General features: G+C 35.7%; 1 protein-coding gene across 1 annotated transcript in view; it reads left to right on the top strand.

The window, feature by feature from the left end:
* SPAG16 (sperm associated antigen 16) overlaps positions 1-16,468 on the top strand; it is a 752,806-nt gene that overhangs the window by 36,733 nt on the left and 699,605 nt on the right. Inside the window, exons 6-8 of the mRNA XM_053672035.1 lie at positions 113-220; positions 3,473-3,590; positions 9,307-9,376. Coding sequence (XP_053528010.1) covers positions 113-220; positions 3,473-3,590; positions 9,307-9,376 — 296 coding nt within the window. The remainder of the gene's footprint in view (positions 1-112; positions 221-3,472; positions 3,591-9,306; positions 9,377-16,468) is intronic.

Here is a 16,468-nt window from a genome sequence, read left to right as displayed (position 1 = left end):
TTTGTTTTTTCATTTTCTTTTGAATTGCTCAATACTGGATTTTAACTGATGACTAGACAATTTTTTAAAAGGAACTAGCAGTGGTGTTTAAAGTTATTATTGTACTTTTCAGCAAGGCTAGAGAAGATCTGCTTAAAACTCAGAAAGAACGAGATTTTCATCGAATGCATCACAAGCGAATAGTCCAAGAAAGAAACAAACTAATTAATGATCTTAAAGGGTAAGCTGCTAATATTTGTTGGCATATCTGTTTGCTTATTCATTCATTTATTTATTTAATTTATTGTTCTGTCCCAGTTGTCCTGCCTTTTCCCCATTGCTCTTCTCTGCCTTGTATACCCCCAACTCCCACATTTATTAAAGAACTATTTAATTAGTGTTTTAGCAACCTGGTTATGGCAGAAGGTTTCAGGTAAATTTATTTAATATTTATTGAGTATATACCATGTGCCAAAGTCTATACTATGCATTTGTCATACAAAGATGAGTAAGTTTAGGCTCTTGCTGTCCTGTACTCTCCTGTCTTCCATGGGAGCTCGGCCATTTCCACCTCGCTGAGGGCTGACTGTCACTTTTCCTGTTTCTATGAGGTGCTCCAGGAGTGAGTTCCCCTCATTCACTGGAGTTCTTGCTCCAAGACATGTAAAATTCAGTGTTTTAAGGAAGCGGTTCAAGGTCAATTCATGATTGTTTATCCAGTCTTAGTGTACAGCCCTTTTTTTCAAGCACATCAAAGTTCACTCTTTGGGGTACCCTGCTGGTTCCTGTTAGTGTGCGCTGATTACTTCTTGGAGCAGTTTGGATATATAGTCTCTTTCTTCCCTTGTCAGACCATTAGCTTGGCGGTCAGGAGAAGAGGAAGTAGGAGGAGCTCCAGGGAGAGATCTTCCACTCCCTGGCGAAGAGGTGTCTAAGGCAGCATTTTCTAGGGAAGAAGGGCCAGCCCACAGGTCCTTAGAATAGGGGCTACGGAACTAATATCCTCAGGGGCATCCTGAGAACCACAGAAAAAGAGGTATTTTCATATAAATAATCAGAAAAGAGTCAGTTCATCAGGAAGACGAATGCATGAATCTAATAGCTGTATAAGAGTTTCAAAATATATGGAGCAAATCATGATAAAATGGAAAGGAAAAAATAAATATTTCCACATTTACAACTGGAGATTTTAACACTCCTTTTTTAGCAATTAGAAAAATAGGCAAACAATTCTCTAAGCCTATAGAACAAGACATGTTAATTGAGCGTAATTGACCTTCCTTGAATTCTATGTTGGACTTTGCAAGTGCACATGGAATGTTCACCAAAATAGGTCTGATGCTGAGCCATAAAATAAGGCTATTAATTTCAAAGAATTGATGTCATGTAAAATATATTCTCTGATTTAAAACAATTAAATTAAAATTTGATGATGTAAAGCTCTCTGGAAAGTTTCCAATCACCTGGAAATTTCTGAGTCACATTTCTGAGTAACCTATGAGTCAAAAGAAGGACATAAGAAAATATTTTGAACTGACTGATTGAAAATACAGAATTTAAAAATTTTTCAGATGAAGCCAAAACAGCACTTCAAGTGAAATTGATAACTTTAAATGCTAGTATTAGAAAAGAAGAAAATTTTAAACCAGCAATCTAATCTTGTACCTTATAAGCTCAAAAAAAACCCCAGAAAATAAATTAAATACAAAGAAAAAGACATGAAATAATAAAAATAAAAATTTGTAACAAATTAACAAAGGGACAAGCATAAGAGAAACAATCAACAAACTCATATATTGGTTGTTTTACAATATAATAAAACTGAAAAAATTGATAATGGAATTGAAAAACTTTCAATTGACTAACCATTGGCAAGTTGTAGTATAAATTACAACCCAGGAATTCATCTATGTATTTTGTTCTAAAAGAAATAAAGCTCTATAACCAAAACATATCTTATGTGACTGGTATAAGAATGTTCATATCAATTTTATTTATAATATCCTCAAACTGAAAACAATCTGTTCTTCATCAGCAGAATATTGCATTAATATATTTTGGATTATATATACAGGGAAATACTACTTAAAATAAAAATGAATGAATTAATGATAGGTACAGCAATGTGGAAGAATGTGAAAAACATTATACTGAATGAAAGAAGCCAGTTTCAAGAGAACATATTCTATGATTCCAACTATATGAAGTTCTAGAATCTCCACAGATACTAGAAATGCTCTGTATTTTAGTAACAATGTACACTATCTGGGCATGCTTATTTTACAAATGATTTTATTTATTTATTTTTAGAGAGCCTGAGCTGGAAAGGGCAAACTCCCTGGGTAATCAGGCCTGAGAAAGGATATGTAAAATCCTGTGAAGTCTGCTTTGCTAAGAATGCTCTTAGTTAAATAATAAAGGCCCAAGCAGGAAATGAGTTTGTTTCCCAAAGTTTTGTAGCCTTTTAGCTGATAGACCCTGACTCAGAAGAAGCCCTAATAGTTTTTTGTATGCGATCTACTGTTTGATCCTTACTGCCTGACAATGATTAATGAGCTGTACCTGTATTCCTAGACAAATTGAAACCCAATAAAAGCCTGTTTAGGCAAGGGTCAGCACTTTCTTCCCTTGACAGGGTGGCCAGGCCACTCTGAGGCCCTCCCCCCTTGAGGGAGTAGCCACACGGTCCCCTTTCCTCCACAGGACTCGGTAGTCTGTGTGAATTTGTCTCATGTCTCATCCATGACACTGCTCTGGGCATGCATATTTATGAGAACTCTAAACTGTGATGTTTAAGATCTGTACATTTTATTCCATGTAAGTTACACTTCAATAAAAAAGTAAAAAACTATTTTAAAAACATTTTTTTTTTTTTAAATTTTATTTAGTTATTTTCGATAAGTTTTTTCTTTCTCAGCACCCCTTGCCCATGCTCCTCCACCCCCTTGTTCTCCTTTCCTTCATTTGTTCTTTCCTTTTTATTTTTTTAGTTGTTGTTTTCATTTGAAATAAGACAGATTCTTAGAGGTGTTTATATCATAAGTTTAGTCACTTATTCTATGAGATGTCAAAATATTTTTATACCTTGTTTTCTTAATATGAGGTTTATCAAACTTGCATTCAAGAACATCCTTTAGCTTATTTTGATGTGAATGACACTTTCTGTTTAGTCATCTTTTGTTTGTAATCCTTGTCTACTTAAAAATTATTTCTTAATTCATTAAAGGAGTCATTTTTTCCTCTTTCAGTGATCTTTTGAGTGCATATTTAAATATAGAGAATTATGACTTTTTAACATGTACTTAGGTTGCAGGGAAGTTGTATACTGTATAATACTTTTTGCACTTCTTGGCTCTGTTGTGTTGACCTTTATATGGTTATTCATTTTTTATTCTGATGCAAAAAAAGCCAGAAGAAATAAAATGTTCAGATGTTAAATGGAAATCACTGATTTAACTGAATTACCCTTTAAGATGCCCTTTATTTTTCATAGGTTGAAGTTACATTATGCATCTTATGAACCAACTCTAAGGGTGTTACTTGAGAAGCATCAAACTTTACTGAAGCAGAAAATGATGGCCTCCTTGGAAAGAGACAAAGCGACCAAGAAGGTAAACAATCAGATACCTCAAAATTATTTTTAACCTTTTATTTTTTATAAGAAAAGTATAGATACTGGTTTTGTTTCTGAGATAAATTTTTAAAGTTTTCACTACTTTTCATGTTGTAAAAAAGATGTATTTGGAAATATTCAGAAAAATAATTTTATCAATTTTAAATATTTTATTTTATTAAGACATGCCTTAACCAAGTATATTTGGTCTTTTATTGAATGTAAAGTTTAGCCAACTGAAATGGAAAACATCATTCGTGAGTCTTTGTGTTTGAATTTTAATTTTGTTCTCTTGAATGTTAGAATTGTATTATTAGTACTGTTGCATAAAATGAGTTTAACAGTAATTTACATGTTTATGGCGTTTCAGGTCACACCTTCAGTGATTGATCTCCTCTCTCCTTTTTATCTAACCTGCTCCCCAGCCTCCTAGTAAGAGCCAGTACTCCACCTCTTGGTTTCCTGTGCTCTAGATTCAGTTTGTTCCTACTTCTTGTTGCCCTGTGGCCAGCTGAAGCTTTCGCTGCCCATCCTGTTCTCCTTCTCCTCCTGGTCTCATGCTTATGTTCCTGTTGTCCTTCTCCAAGAAGGAATTCACCAGTGACCTGGCCGTACATTCCCAAATGACCATGTATACTTTGGCATCTCCGGCAGACCACTTGGACTGCGTTTCACAATTCAAGAGTATCAGGGCCTTCCAGGCATCCGTGCTGGCCAGTGCCTGCACTCCCCTCCACATTGTTGATTTCCACATCTGCAACCTGTCCAGCACTGGGTCTGCCACTCAGTTCTCCTGTCTCTAACACGAGGGGAATTTCTGTGCTAGATCAAAGGCCATGTTGAGAACACATTTAGGGCACATACAGTCTTTGTGTTTCACATTGCCCCTCAGTGGTGTCTAGTTAAAGGGGCTACGGACCGGGGGTGGAAGGAGCCACGTGAACCTTCAGGTTATTTTACACATAAGTGTGTTTTCTCACCTATTAAACAGACGAATAACTTGCCTTATAGTTGACATTTATCTAAGATGAAAACGTTTAAAAAATTAATATCACTGTTTGTATGAGGCAGGGTTGAGTTTTATACACTGCCATTCAGATGTTCAAAGGATTTTGCTTTTATTATCTGCAACTTATTTTGTTCTTGAACCACTACCTCTATTGAAGGCAAAAGAAGACACAGCCTGTTATTAAAGATTGTTCAGATCTTTCTGGGTTACAACAGTCTCTGACTAACATAGCATGTTACAATAACTGACTGTTTAGTATCAGTGTTAATTTTCTATCTTCAGGTGGCATCCTTTTCTCCACATTCTTTCCAAGACGCACTTGTGCACTGATACAAGGGGCACTTTTGTATCCATATGACCTGAAGTCTACATGCTGTCCTTTCAGCCTTCACTTTCTTTCTAATGACGTGTAACTGGTTTGGCCATATTCCTAGTGTTAAGGTACATGGTTCTGGATAATTCTTTTGACTGTGAACTTAACGTGCCTTGTGGAATACAAGACCTCTCTGCTGTAGCACCTGTGAGATCCTTAACATCTGTGGCCTCACTGTCCTGACTCTCATTCTTGTTCTGGTTCATTGCTTCAGATGTTAACATTTTCACATACACTATTGAGACATTGTGTGGCTTCTGATTTCCCTACATTGCAAACACAATCATGGGCAGTTTAGAAACCACCTAACATATATCTACATTGATACACCTCCTGCAGTCAATTTTCAAATTCCACCTGGAGAATATGATGTTTATCCAACACAGTCTCTTTAACGGGGTGTCGATTTTCCTAGGCGATTCCATGAAAAGCTAAGAGCAAGTATAGTCTTCCTGAGCTATCTGGCTTTATGTGCCCTTTGCTTCTAGCTAGCCCCATTTAGATTTCTAGCTTGAGAGGTGAATCAGGTCATTCATATCTGACCTCATGCTTTTTCTCCTTCTCAGGGACAGAACCCTGTGTATTTCTTTGTTCTATTGGATTGGATATCTTTCTGTCCTCTTCTGCGTCACTGGGCATCTCTGGACAGCCTCAGTTGTCCTAGACCATTTTGATTTATACCTGTTATTGAAGGGCCATTATTAATATCTTCCATTTTTATCCTAAAACATCCATTTGGATAATCCTAATGAGGAAAATTTAAAAGTTTATTATCTAAAAAGGTGCTGTTAGGATTTATAAATATCTTTTCTCTCTTTATCGATTCTGCTGTTCAAGATGCTAGATTCGTTATAGTTCTGGAAAGTCAGATTGGAGTGGTGATGTCGTTTCTGCTACCTGGGTTTCACTGTGGCCAGTGCTAAGACTGGGCACTCAGGTGCTCCTTTAGCTCTGCTTTATGGCTGTTGGTGGAGACGGGATGTGGCCACTGCCATTCTCAGGGTGAATTCCGTATTGCGCATAGTTCCTCATATCACCAGAATTTTTGTTGACTATCCAAAATGGATACATGTTATTGATGGAGCCTCTAGAATATTCTTAGAATCCTAGTTATGAAAAAGGATTGTGGCATCTAACATACACAGTGAAAGATGGAAGACTCACAAGTCACTAAATCCAGGTTCTGAGTGGCCAGAGTGACTGTTAGATGTTCTCTACACTGGTCTAACCCTAGGATCAATTAGCACATTGTCTAAACTGGGACGGAGAATATAGCCTCAGGTGGATCAGGTCAGTCTTTGGAGAACACGCTGAGGCTACCATTTAATAAGCTGAACAAACCCTGTCCTGTTTATTTTCTGAGTAATTTTTACCAGGTATACCCTGGGTATGCAGCCATGGATTAGCCTTTTAACTTGAATCTATTAGTGCATCATAAATCTGTGGAATAAATTTACTCTGAAAATATATTGAAATGTAAAGTGAAAATATATTAAAGTATTTGAAAAGTTTCTCTATGGTCCAAAATGGAAGATACCAATTTTCATGCTTATTTTTATTATGTCTCAGTGTTTTGATATAGTTATGCTCTGAGGATTCATTCACTTCTAACACAACTTTTATGACATGGACTAGAATAATATGAAGTATATTGTGTTCTCTCTCTGGCTTCCTCAGCCTTGCTTCCTTAAAAACCTTATTTTAATGAACATTGAGTTTATTATGCTTTTCTGTAAACATATAGACCTCTCAAATATCTTGTATGAAAAAGGATTAGAATTTTAATATTTCAAATGCTATTTAGTTTATATATGAAAGACTGAAAGTATACTGTGAGATGTTTGTATATACTGTGAGATGAGAAAAATCTGTGTTTTCAGATTATTTTGATAGATAATAAACAGCATAGCAACTTTGAAATGTATTTAAATTTTTTAGAAAAATCTATAATTTAAGTTTGACAAATGTCCAACATTCTGATTTAGAGCACCATATTTGAAATAAAAAATTTTCATTTGTTAACATGTATGTTTAATAAATTGTATTTTATCATTATGGGGCCACAGGGCTCTAATTCAGGAGCTATTCTAAAATATGTATAAATATATATTCTTAGGTGTGTCTTCTGAGAAGATGTAGAAGTAATTACACTCCAACAACAATGAGTAAATCCTATGATCAGGTATTGGTTTCTAATAGCATTCTTTAATAAGATGAAATAGGGCTTCTTGCAGAAGCAGCTGATTGTAGGCTGGGCAGGAAAATATAGGGTAAATCTGAAGTGTTTAGAGCATCTAGTTATGGTAGGAAGTTGGGAAATGTTCGACTTGTGAGCAAAAGAGGAAAGAAGGGGAGGGGGTTGGGAGGAAAAGAGAAAAGAACAGAAAAACAAAAAACGAGGTATGTGAAGGATTTGTTTTGGGCAACTACAGAGTTAGATGGAGTACCAACCAGATTCGTTTTGAGTGTTGAGCCTGATGACGCAGACACACTAAGGAGGGTAAGAATGCAGTTTTTACTAGATACTTGGGTTCTCTAGGGAAGACAGCACAGGCCCGTCATGCAGGTTTGCAATGGCTGAGAGACCAGGAAAGGAGGCTCCTTGGGGGTTTTACTGTGGTTAGGATCTGAGGCCAGGGTGAGAGTTCTCCTGTGCAAAGAGGGGCTTGTGAGGTTTCAGTCTTCCACCAGTGCTGAAGGAGGGAGCTTGCCCAGACGTGGGACACAAAGGGAAATCGGAGTGTGAGCTCTAAAAGCCGTCAAACACAAACCAATGGAGTCAGGTAGGAATCAGCCTGAAAGAGCTTGCCTTGGTCAAATTTGGAACAGTTTGAGCAAGAAAATAAATAATACAGTATTGAATTGTAACTCGCAGTATAAAGTAAATGTTCATAATGATATAAATGAATGGGAGATAAAAGAATAAAAGGGAGATGAAAAATACCTCCTCAGAGAATTCCAGTGACATGTGTAGATAATCATTCCCTTGAGGAGGTGGAGCTTAATCCTTCAACTGTTAAATGTGGCCACACTTACTGACTTGCTTCCAAAGTACAGTGGAACTGGGGAAAAAAGTAACTATACACTGGTGAGACCCGGCAAATAGTACTGCAGGAAGGTGATCAAAGTTAGTGTCATGAGTGTTTAGTCCTGTCAATAGCACGTGCCCTTGATGTGATGTGCTAATGGCATCTCTCCTTGGGGGCATTCCTCTCCCAAACCCGTAACTATAGTCAAACCTTGATAAAACATCAGACAAACCCACGTTTATGGACATCCTGTGAAATGTTACCTGGCCAGTATTCATGGGATCCTGGAACAGAAAAAAGGATTTGGAAGATATTAATGAAATCAGAATGAAACATGGACTTATGTTAATAGTACTGTCCCAACATCATTTCACTACTGGTGACAAAAGCTCCACAGTAACACATGATGTGAGTGAGGGGAACAGGGTGCAAGGTGCGCAGGGAATCTGGACTCTGCTTTTGACTCTCATGTAAATTCTACACTACTTTAAATAAGAGGTGTATTTAAAAATTTTATAGTGCATTTGGCATCCAAGAATAGATATGAATTTTTCACTCTTTTTTAAACAGGCATTCATGAGCACCAGTCTATACATTCCAACTTATTATCTATTTTCTATTAATAAATAAATGTTGCTGCTCAGCAAAAGAAAAATTTTTGTATCTGCACATAATTAAACACATGGTATTTGTGTTGGCATAATCATATACAGTGAAGGATGAGATAACTTTTTAGGTTGAATTTTAAATTTAAGTCTATTGTTCAGAATATACAGGGAATGATATGCCACCAAACTAACAAGTGTTCTTAATTACAATATATGTTTAATAAAACAAGGAGCCTCTGTGGGTGGAAAATGAGCTAACAGTTTTGGGAGTAACAGTCAGTAGTCTCTTCATATTTTACTTCCTAACTAATAACTACCTCATCTTTTATGGACATAACGATGAATTAAGTTGTGAAGCAGTTTGAACAGAGGAGAAACCTCTCCCAAAGTAAAGATCTGAATGATCATCATTCAAAATGTGCAGTGAGTATTCTTGATTCAGGGAACAATGCTGTGAAATAAATGTTTCAAATGCTTACCCATAGCACGTGGTACTTGCCTGCAGAATTTAGTTTAAAGTTAATAATTATCTTTTTTTGCCATTTGTGTTTAAAATTTTTCAATACATAGGACTTAATTCAAGAGAGATTAATATATTTTTTAAATATTTTGCAACCAATACTTAATATACTACATTTTTAAACTTTCTGAGTCACTTAGTTTATAACTTTATGTCTTTGGATTTTATTTTTTAGAGTCCTGGACCTGAAACAAAATTAAAGCATATGGAACCAGGGCATAGTTACCAAGCTTCTAAAATTAGAGGTAAAAGTAAACTGTAATAAAACTATAATTTAATATTAGTTGGTGATTTCACAACCTTACCAGGGCTCAGAATTCTAGAGCTATTTAAAAGTGAATAAATGGTGTGGTAACTATTTTACAAATTAAAATGTTAATGAAAAGATCAAGAGGAAGTACAGATGTGATACTATATGGGTTAATTTTAGCAAAAAATCTAAGTAAACCATAACAGGAAGATTTCTGGCTGTGATAGAGTACCTGGTGTAAGACTAGTCTTCTCCTCATAAAAAAACCAAAACTCTGAAACTAGACTATATATATATGATGCAGTGGAATATATGTGTATATGGGTGTGGGTATAGTGTGTGTGTGTGTGTGTGTGTGTGTGTGTGTGTAATGTTGGACAGTGGAAAATAGCGCAAGTCACAGGAGGCGAGTGACAAGGAAGTTGAGCTTCATCATCACTATGACTTTGTGCCTTGGGAGTTTTCCAGTCTAAGCTTCACGGAAATGAAGATTAAGAAGATCGTGTCACTCCTACAAGAACTGAAAAGGCAAGCTGTGGAAGCAATTAGAATCTGTTGGAAAAGGACACCGGATAAGAGAGTCCTCAAAGAGTCCAGTTTGTGAAGAGAGAGAGTCTAGTTTGTGAAGGAGTTTACTTTGAGTCCTTAATTGATGGCTGGGCTACATATGCAAGACTACGTGAGACCTGTCAGAAAAGATGCTATAGGAGTAAGAGGACACCAGAGATGCTAGAGGTCAAGCAGTGATGGAAGACATTGGACTTGCAGCCACGCCTGGATGGAGAGACCTCTTTAATGCCCTGGTAACACCGTATTAACATTCAGCATCCTGTGTCCACCTTGTAAAACCAAAACAAAGCTTATACCAAATTCCTAGAAGAACTAGAGTTTAGAGTTTGAATCTTGGCAAGTGAGAGCCTTGGGAAATATTTAGAGATTTCCATGGATCCACCATAACAAAGCATAAAATTAAGCCTTGAAATTCAAGGTGATCAAAACCTTAAACTGTGTGACACAAAAAGGCAGGCTGCCATGTGGGATGGGGACAATGGGGGACACTGAGGGGCCATTAGAGAAGAAAAGGGATAAAAGGACTCTCGCCAGCCGGTCCTGAGGAGGTTCCATGCGGTTTGGGATTAAGAACTGGAGATCGTGGTGACACAGCTGATGGTGCTGGGAACTGGGGAGACTGGCCAGCCAAGCACAGATGACTGGGATGACTGGGAGGAGCCTGGAGAAGTGAGCTGCGGACTCCTCTTTTTTCCTTCTGGACGGCAGTGCTTCTGACCGACATGCTCTGAGGCTGGCCAGACCGGCACACTGGGGACAGCAGGACTGTGTGTTTGTGGGTGTGTCTTTGTTTCTAAAGGGAGTGAGATTTAATGATAGAATTCCATCATTTTTCTAAACATCTATAACTTTTAATTAAATAGCTCCTTTCTTTTTTTACAAAAAAATTAAACTGTGCTAGAACAAACATTAATACCCTTCAGATAGATAGTTGTCTGTTTGCTTTATAATCTCTCAACTATATTGTCTTGTATATAATTAAAATGTTTTAGATATGGTATAGAAATGTGAAAAATATAACCAAAAATTAAGACAAAAAGCAATAAATGGAGACCCACACTGATATGGCTCAGGTGTTAGATTTAGCAAATAAAAATACTAAGCAGGCTATTTTGAATATGATCAAGGACTTATAGGAAAAATGACGTCAATAAGTGAAGAAATAGGGAATCATGACAGACAAATGGCAACAAAAAGGAAATAGAAATTCTAGTACTGAAATATACAGTAACTACAATGAAAGTTTATACTTCTCAACAGATTGCATATGACCAAAGTATCGGTGAATTTTATGAGATTAATCAAAATAACCTGTTGTAAAAAAGAAATAGGAGGAAATGAAGTACCATATCTTTTGGACTATAAGACACACTTTCCCCCCCAAATTGGCAGCGGTGGAGCGGGGTCACAGGTTACTAAATATTTTACCACATATTTTGCTTCAAAATTTTTTTTCTATTTTCCTCCTCTAAAATCTAGGTGCATCTTATGGTCCAGTGCATCTTATAGTCTCAGAAATATAGAAACATATATGTGATTAGAGTCCCAAAGGAGAAAAGAATGAGAATAGGACATAAAAATACTTAAATAAAAGATGACCTAAAATTTTCCAAGATTGATGTAAAGCATCAATTTACATATCAGAAGAAAAAGCATCTGACTATAAACATCTAAAGAAAATCATGCCTAGCTGCATCATATTTAAACTGTTGAAAATTTAAATGAGAAAATCTTTTTTGTTGTTGTTTTGAATTCTATCTTTGTTTATATATTTATTGCTGTTCAGTTCCAGTCATCCTGCCTTTTTCCATTGCTCTCCCCTGAGAAAATCTTGAAAGCAGCAAGGGAGAAAAGAAGTTACATAGGAGAACAATACAAACCAAGGCTGATCTCACATGAGAAATAGTGAAAACTAGGAATAGTGAAATGATAGCTTTAAAATGTGGCAAAATTATAAATCAGATTTTATATACAATAAAATATTCTTCAAATATTAGGGTGAAATGCAAATATTAGGGCTGAGAGATTTTGTTGCAAGTAATTGTGAAGTGCAGCGAATACTAAAGGATTTTCTTTGCACTGAAAGAAAATGCCAGAAGGAAGCTCATATTTACAGAACAGAATACAGAGATTAGAAATGCTAAATTCTGGTTAATCTGAAGATTAAGTTTTTCTCTTCTTAATGTCTTTAAAAGAAAATGACTGAACTCTACACTTTAAAAGTATGCCTTTTGTTGTATGTAAATTATACCTTAATAAAATTGATTTTAAAAAAGAATGATGGAAAACTCTAAATAGTAGAAGGACTTTGAAATGGTAAATTTTCTTAATAAACATACTATTGTGTTATTTCCAGATGTCTATTCACTGTGTTCTCTAATTAATTAATTAAGGCTTAAAAGAAATATGTAGCATTGCTGTATTTAAAATGTTTTGCTTCGCTTTGGTTCAGTAGTTTCTTTCCCAACATTCTATGTTAAAGAAATATCAGTTATGCTCAGCGACTCCAACAGAGCCTGTGCACATGGACGTTTATTGCAGTTGTATCCATAGTAACAGAACAATGCAAGCAAGGTTAACCTCTGACCACAAGTGCATGTTTAAATGGAATTGATCATACGATGCTAGAAAGTCTTTAAAAGTCATGTGTAAGAAAATACTCATTATGTTAATATAATTTTAAGCAATTAAATTTTATGTACTATGAGGGTTGTCTGTTAAATATATGTAAAACACACATCACACACAGATTATTTTCTATATTTTCTTACACAAATATAGAAAATAACTATATTTTATACACAAATGTAGAAAATAACTTATCTTTTTTAAAAGATTTTTAAAGTTTATTTTTAGAGAGAGAGGAAAGGAGGGAGAAAGAGAGGGAGGGAGGGAAACATCAGTTGTGGTTGTCCTTTGCACTCCCCCTACTGGGGACCCAGCCCACAACTCAGGTGTGTGCCCAAGACAGGGAATTTAACTGGGAACCCTTTGGTTCACAGGCCGGCTCTCAATCCACTGAGCCATACCAGCCAGGGCTGGTCATCTTTTAAGTTTGTACCTGTTGACCAACATCTCCTCAATTTCCCCAACTCACACCCACATCTTTAATCAGAGACCCAAATGAAACACCTTAGCCTTGAAAAAGAAAAAGGTACCCAAAGGGTTAACAGTTATGGTTATTGTGGAGGAATTGTGACTTTTCTTTTGTATGGTCTATATTTATCATGCATCACTTTTACAAGTTAAAAAATAAGAATAAATGTTGCTCTTCTAATTAAAAAATATTTTCTACATTTTTTTGCTTACTGCATTTGCTTATCTGTCTGTTTACATCAACAATTATGTTTCATATGTAGGTAACCTTTATATAATTGGATATAAATATGAGAAGATAATATGAAATTGTCATACTCTTAGAAACTCTAGCTCCCAAAATAAATAAAGATTGTGAGTGAGAAATAATATAAAAAAAAAGGCTTAAAGCCTTTTGCAAAAGGATGTCAAACTTATTTACACCGGCTACATCAGCGTCACAGTCCCCTTCAAAGGGCTGAATGTAATTTTAGGACTGTATAAATGTAACTACTCCTTAACTAGGGGCAAGGAGCTCGGCGCTTTTGCCGGGTAGAAACAAGGTGCTGGGCTGGATACAACGAGGTGGGTGATTTGGCCTGTGGGCCTTGTATTAAAGGTTGAGGAACTTTGTGCATTTGGTTGATGCTGTATCAGTTATCTCTCATGCTACATTTTACTGTAATAGTGTATGACTATATATGTTTATTCTTGACATCACTATTAAAATAAACTAATGGTTTAGGTAACTCCTTTGTGAAATCATCTCCTGGTATTTAATATAATTGAAAAATGAACACATTACAAGTTTTTCTAAGATGACATTTATGTTACTTTGCATATCAAGTTTCTAATTATATTTTTTGATCGATGATATATTGAAATAGCTTTTGATCAGAGGGAATACATTCCTATCCAACATAAGAAATAGCTTCTTTTAGTTGAACAATTCTAATTATGTGAATGAAATTAATTTCTTAAATCCTGCACTGAATAGTTTTCGTGCTCCTTATAGAACGCACTCTAGTTTTAGACACAGGACTTGCAGTACCTTTCCTAAGCTTCTGGTGTCAGCATTTGACTGTGTGATCTCAGTATCTGTCGTCACTCTGCCTGCTGGATCAGCTTGGGTCCTTCCTTAGCTAGGGATAGCCAGGGATTGCGATTCGAGAAGTGGCTGTATTGGCTTAGTGGTTGTTGCTCATAAAGACTGGGGCCCTTCACAGTAATTTTCATATAGTTAACACCTTCCCTCTTCCTTTGCTCATTTTAGATTAATTTTGAAAATATCTACTTTCTGTTACTTATCTATCTATTTACTTCAGGCAGTAGAAATTTTTAAGATTAAAATTGTGTTCACTCTGTAGTTCAGGGAAAATGAATTGATTGTTGACTGAACTTTGTGCAAAGGAAAAGTTAATTGTCATTTAATTCAAATTTAGAATATTTAGACATATTGGACTTATTTGGAGCATAATTATTAAAGGAATTTAAACATGTCATATTTTTGGACAGTCAGAGTGAGGTACTAATTTTAAGATGGTAAAATATACTTAAAATGTTATCCATTTAATTGCTACCACCAGAAAGAACATTGTCAATACTTTAGCACATAACTATCTCACCTGAAATCATTTTTAATTTTATATTTATTTTCATGTGGCATATAGAATAATAGAAAAAATTCTAGGAGAAATAGTGAGTTATTTACTAGATATTTGAAGTCACAATTTTGTACTATTTTTTATTGTTATAAAAATAATATATATCAAATATTTACAAGAAACCACACAAAAAGCACTTGAGTATTACATATTATAAGATAAAACTTTTTTGTGCAGATTGCTTACTTTCAAAAAGTTTATGAACATGCCAGTTTCGATTGTTATGTTTGTGTTAGTTAATTTATATTACTTTGATTTCCTATAAGGTTGCAATTTGAATGCAAAAAAAGCAGGTTGTAAAGATATGTATCATTGTATTTTTTAATGTAACCTGTAATTTATGATAGGGAATTGTGAATTCAAAGCAAACAGCTAGCAACTGGAAATGTTTGGTGAGATTTAAAACTGGAAGATAACTTCCAGGGGCATTAACCGAGGAAATGGATGTTGTGCATAGTAAAGTATTCCTTAAGGTTTTTAGTTCAATTAATAGCTGCTTTTTCGAAGTTGGGTATCTTGTTGCTGCTCAAAATTGTATCACCAGATGCTAATTTTGAATAACTATATGGAGTTTATGGTCTAGTTTAGAAAGATTTACTAACATTTCAAATATAACCTCGTCTGCTTTACCTTTATTACATTCTCGATTTCCAGTTAGATTTCCTCATGTTAGCTTACATCTGTCCTCATGTTAGATATTTTCTAGTTATCTTTCCAGGCTAGTTAGGGCTAATTTCTTAAAAACCTTTTTTTCAGTAAAATAATTCTCCTTTCAGCTGTGTATAATCTATAAGAAAGTTAGGGAATGGTATATTGGAGATGCTGAAATATTTATTTGTTACATGAACGTATAAGGTCTGTCCAGAAGGTCTCCAGCCATGTAATATGTGAAATTGAGACACTTATTGAGAAGACACAAGAAACATTGCACATTGGACAGTGGTGCCTTAGTCACCTTCAGAGTAGGCACCTTGGGACCTCACAGAGTTTTTCTAGTCACATTCAGCTACCTTGTCTTATTTTTCAGAATCTCATCAATGATCTGAAATCTTTTCCCTTTCAAAGGTGATTTTGGTTCTGGGAAAAGCCAGAAGTCACAGGGCACCAAATCTGGGATGTGGGGGGGCCGAGTCACCTGGGTGACTTGATGTTTTGCCAAAAATTTCTGCATAGGAAGTCAAGCATGAGTGGGCTCACTCTGGTGGTGAAGCTGCCAATCACCAGGTGCCCAGAGTTGCAGCCTTATCTGAATTATCTGAAGAGTTTGTGCAGAGGAATGTTCAGACTTAACCCAAAATTTGATGCAGGTTCCTTGCTCTACTCATTCAGTCATTTTGAATTCGATGGCCACACAGGACACATGCTCATTCAGTGGGGTCTGTTGCCCCCCACTGGCTGGTACAGTGAAATAGTCACATGCAGCATTCCAGTCCACTCCCTTGGCTGCCTGGTTACATCGATGTCACTCAAACCTTTCTTGTTATATTAACAATGGCTGGTCTTTTCTCTGGACAGACTTTGTATTCATATATTTTTGAATATATGAACATGGGGACCTGAACATGTTCAGTTAATGTTGGTAGAATATGTATATCCATGAAGTTGCATAGGTAAAATTTAGCACTGGCATTACAATAAATAAAGTTTCTGGAAGCAAAAATGTGTATATTTGTTTGTTTAATATTTGCTTTATTTCTCTTAAGGATCATACCTTCCTTGAGATGCTGATTGTGCCCAAGTAACATTTAGGGAACTGTATAGCACCAGTTAACACTGTA

Source organism: Artibeus jamaicensis, unplaced genomic scaffold, assembly GCF_021234435.1.
Source record: "Artibeus jamaicensis isolate MK-2021 breed Jamaican fruit bat unplaced genomic scaffold, CSHL_Jam_final contig_1015, whole genome shotgun sequence".
NCBI lineage: Eukaryota > Metazoa > Chordata > Mammalia > Chiroptera > Phyllostomidae > Artibeus > Artibeus jamaicensis.
Note: the sequence above shows the minus strand (reverse complement) of the source record. Positions and strands in the feature narration are given on the sequence as shown.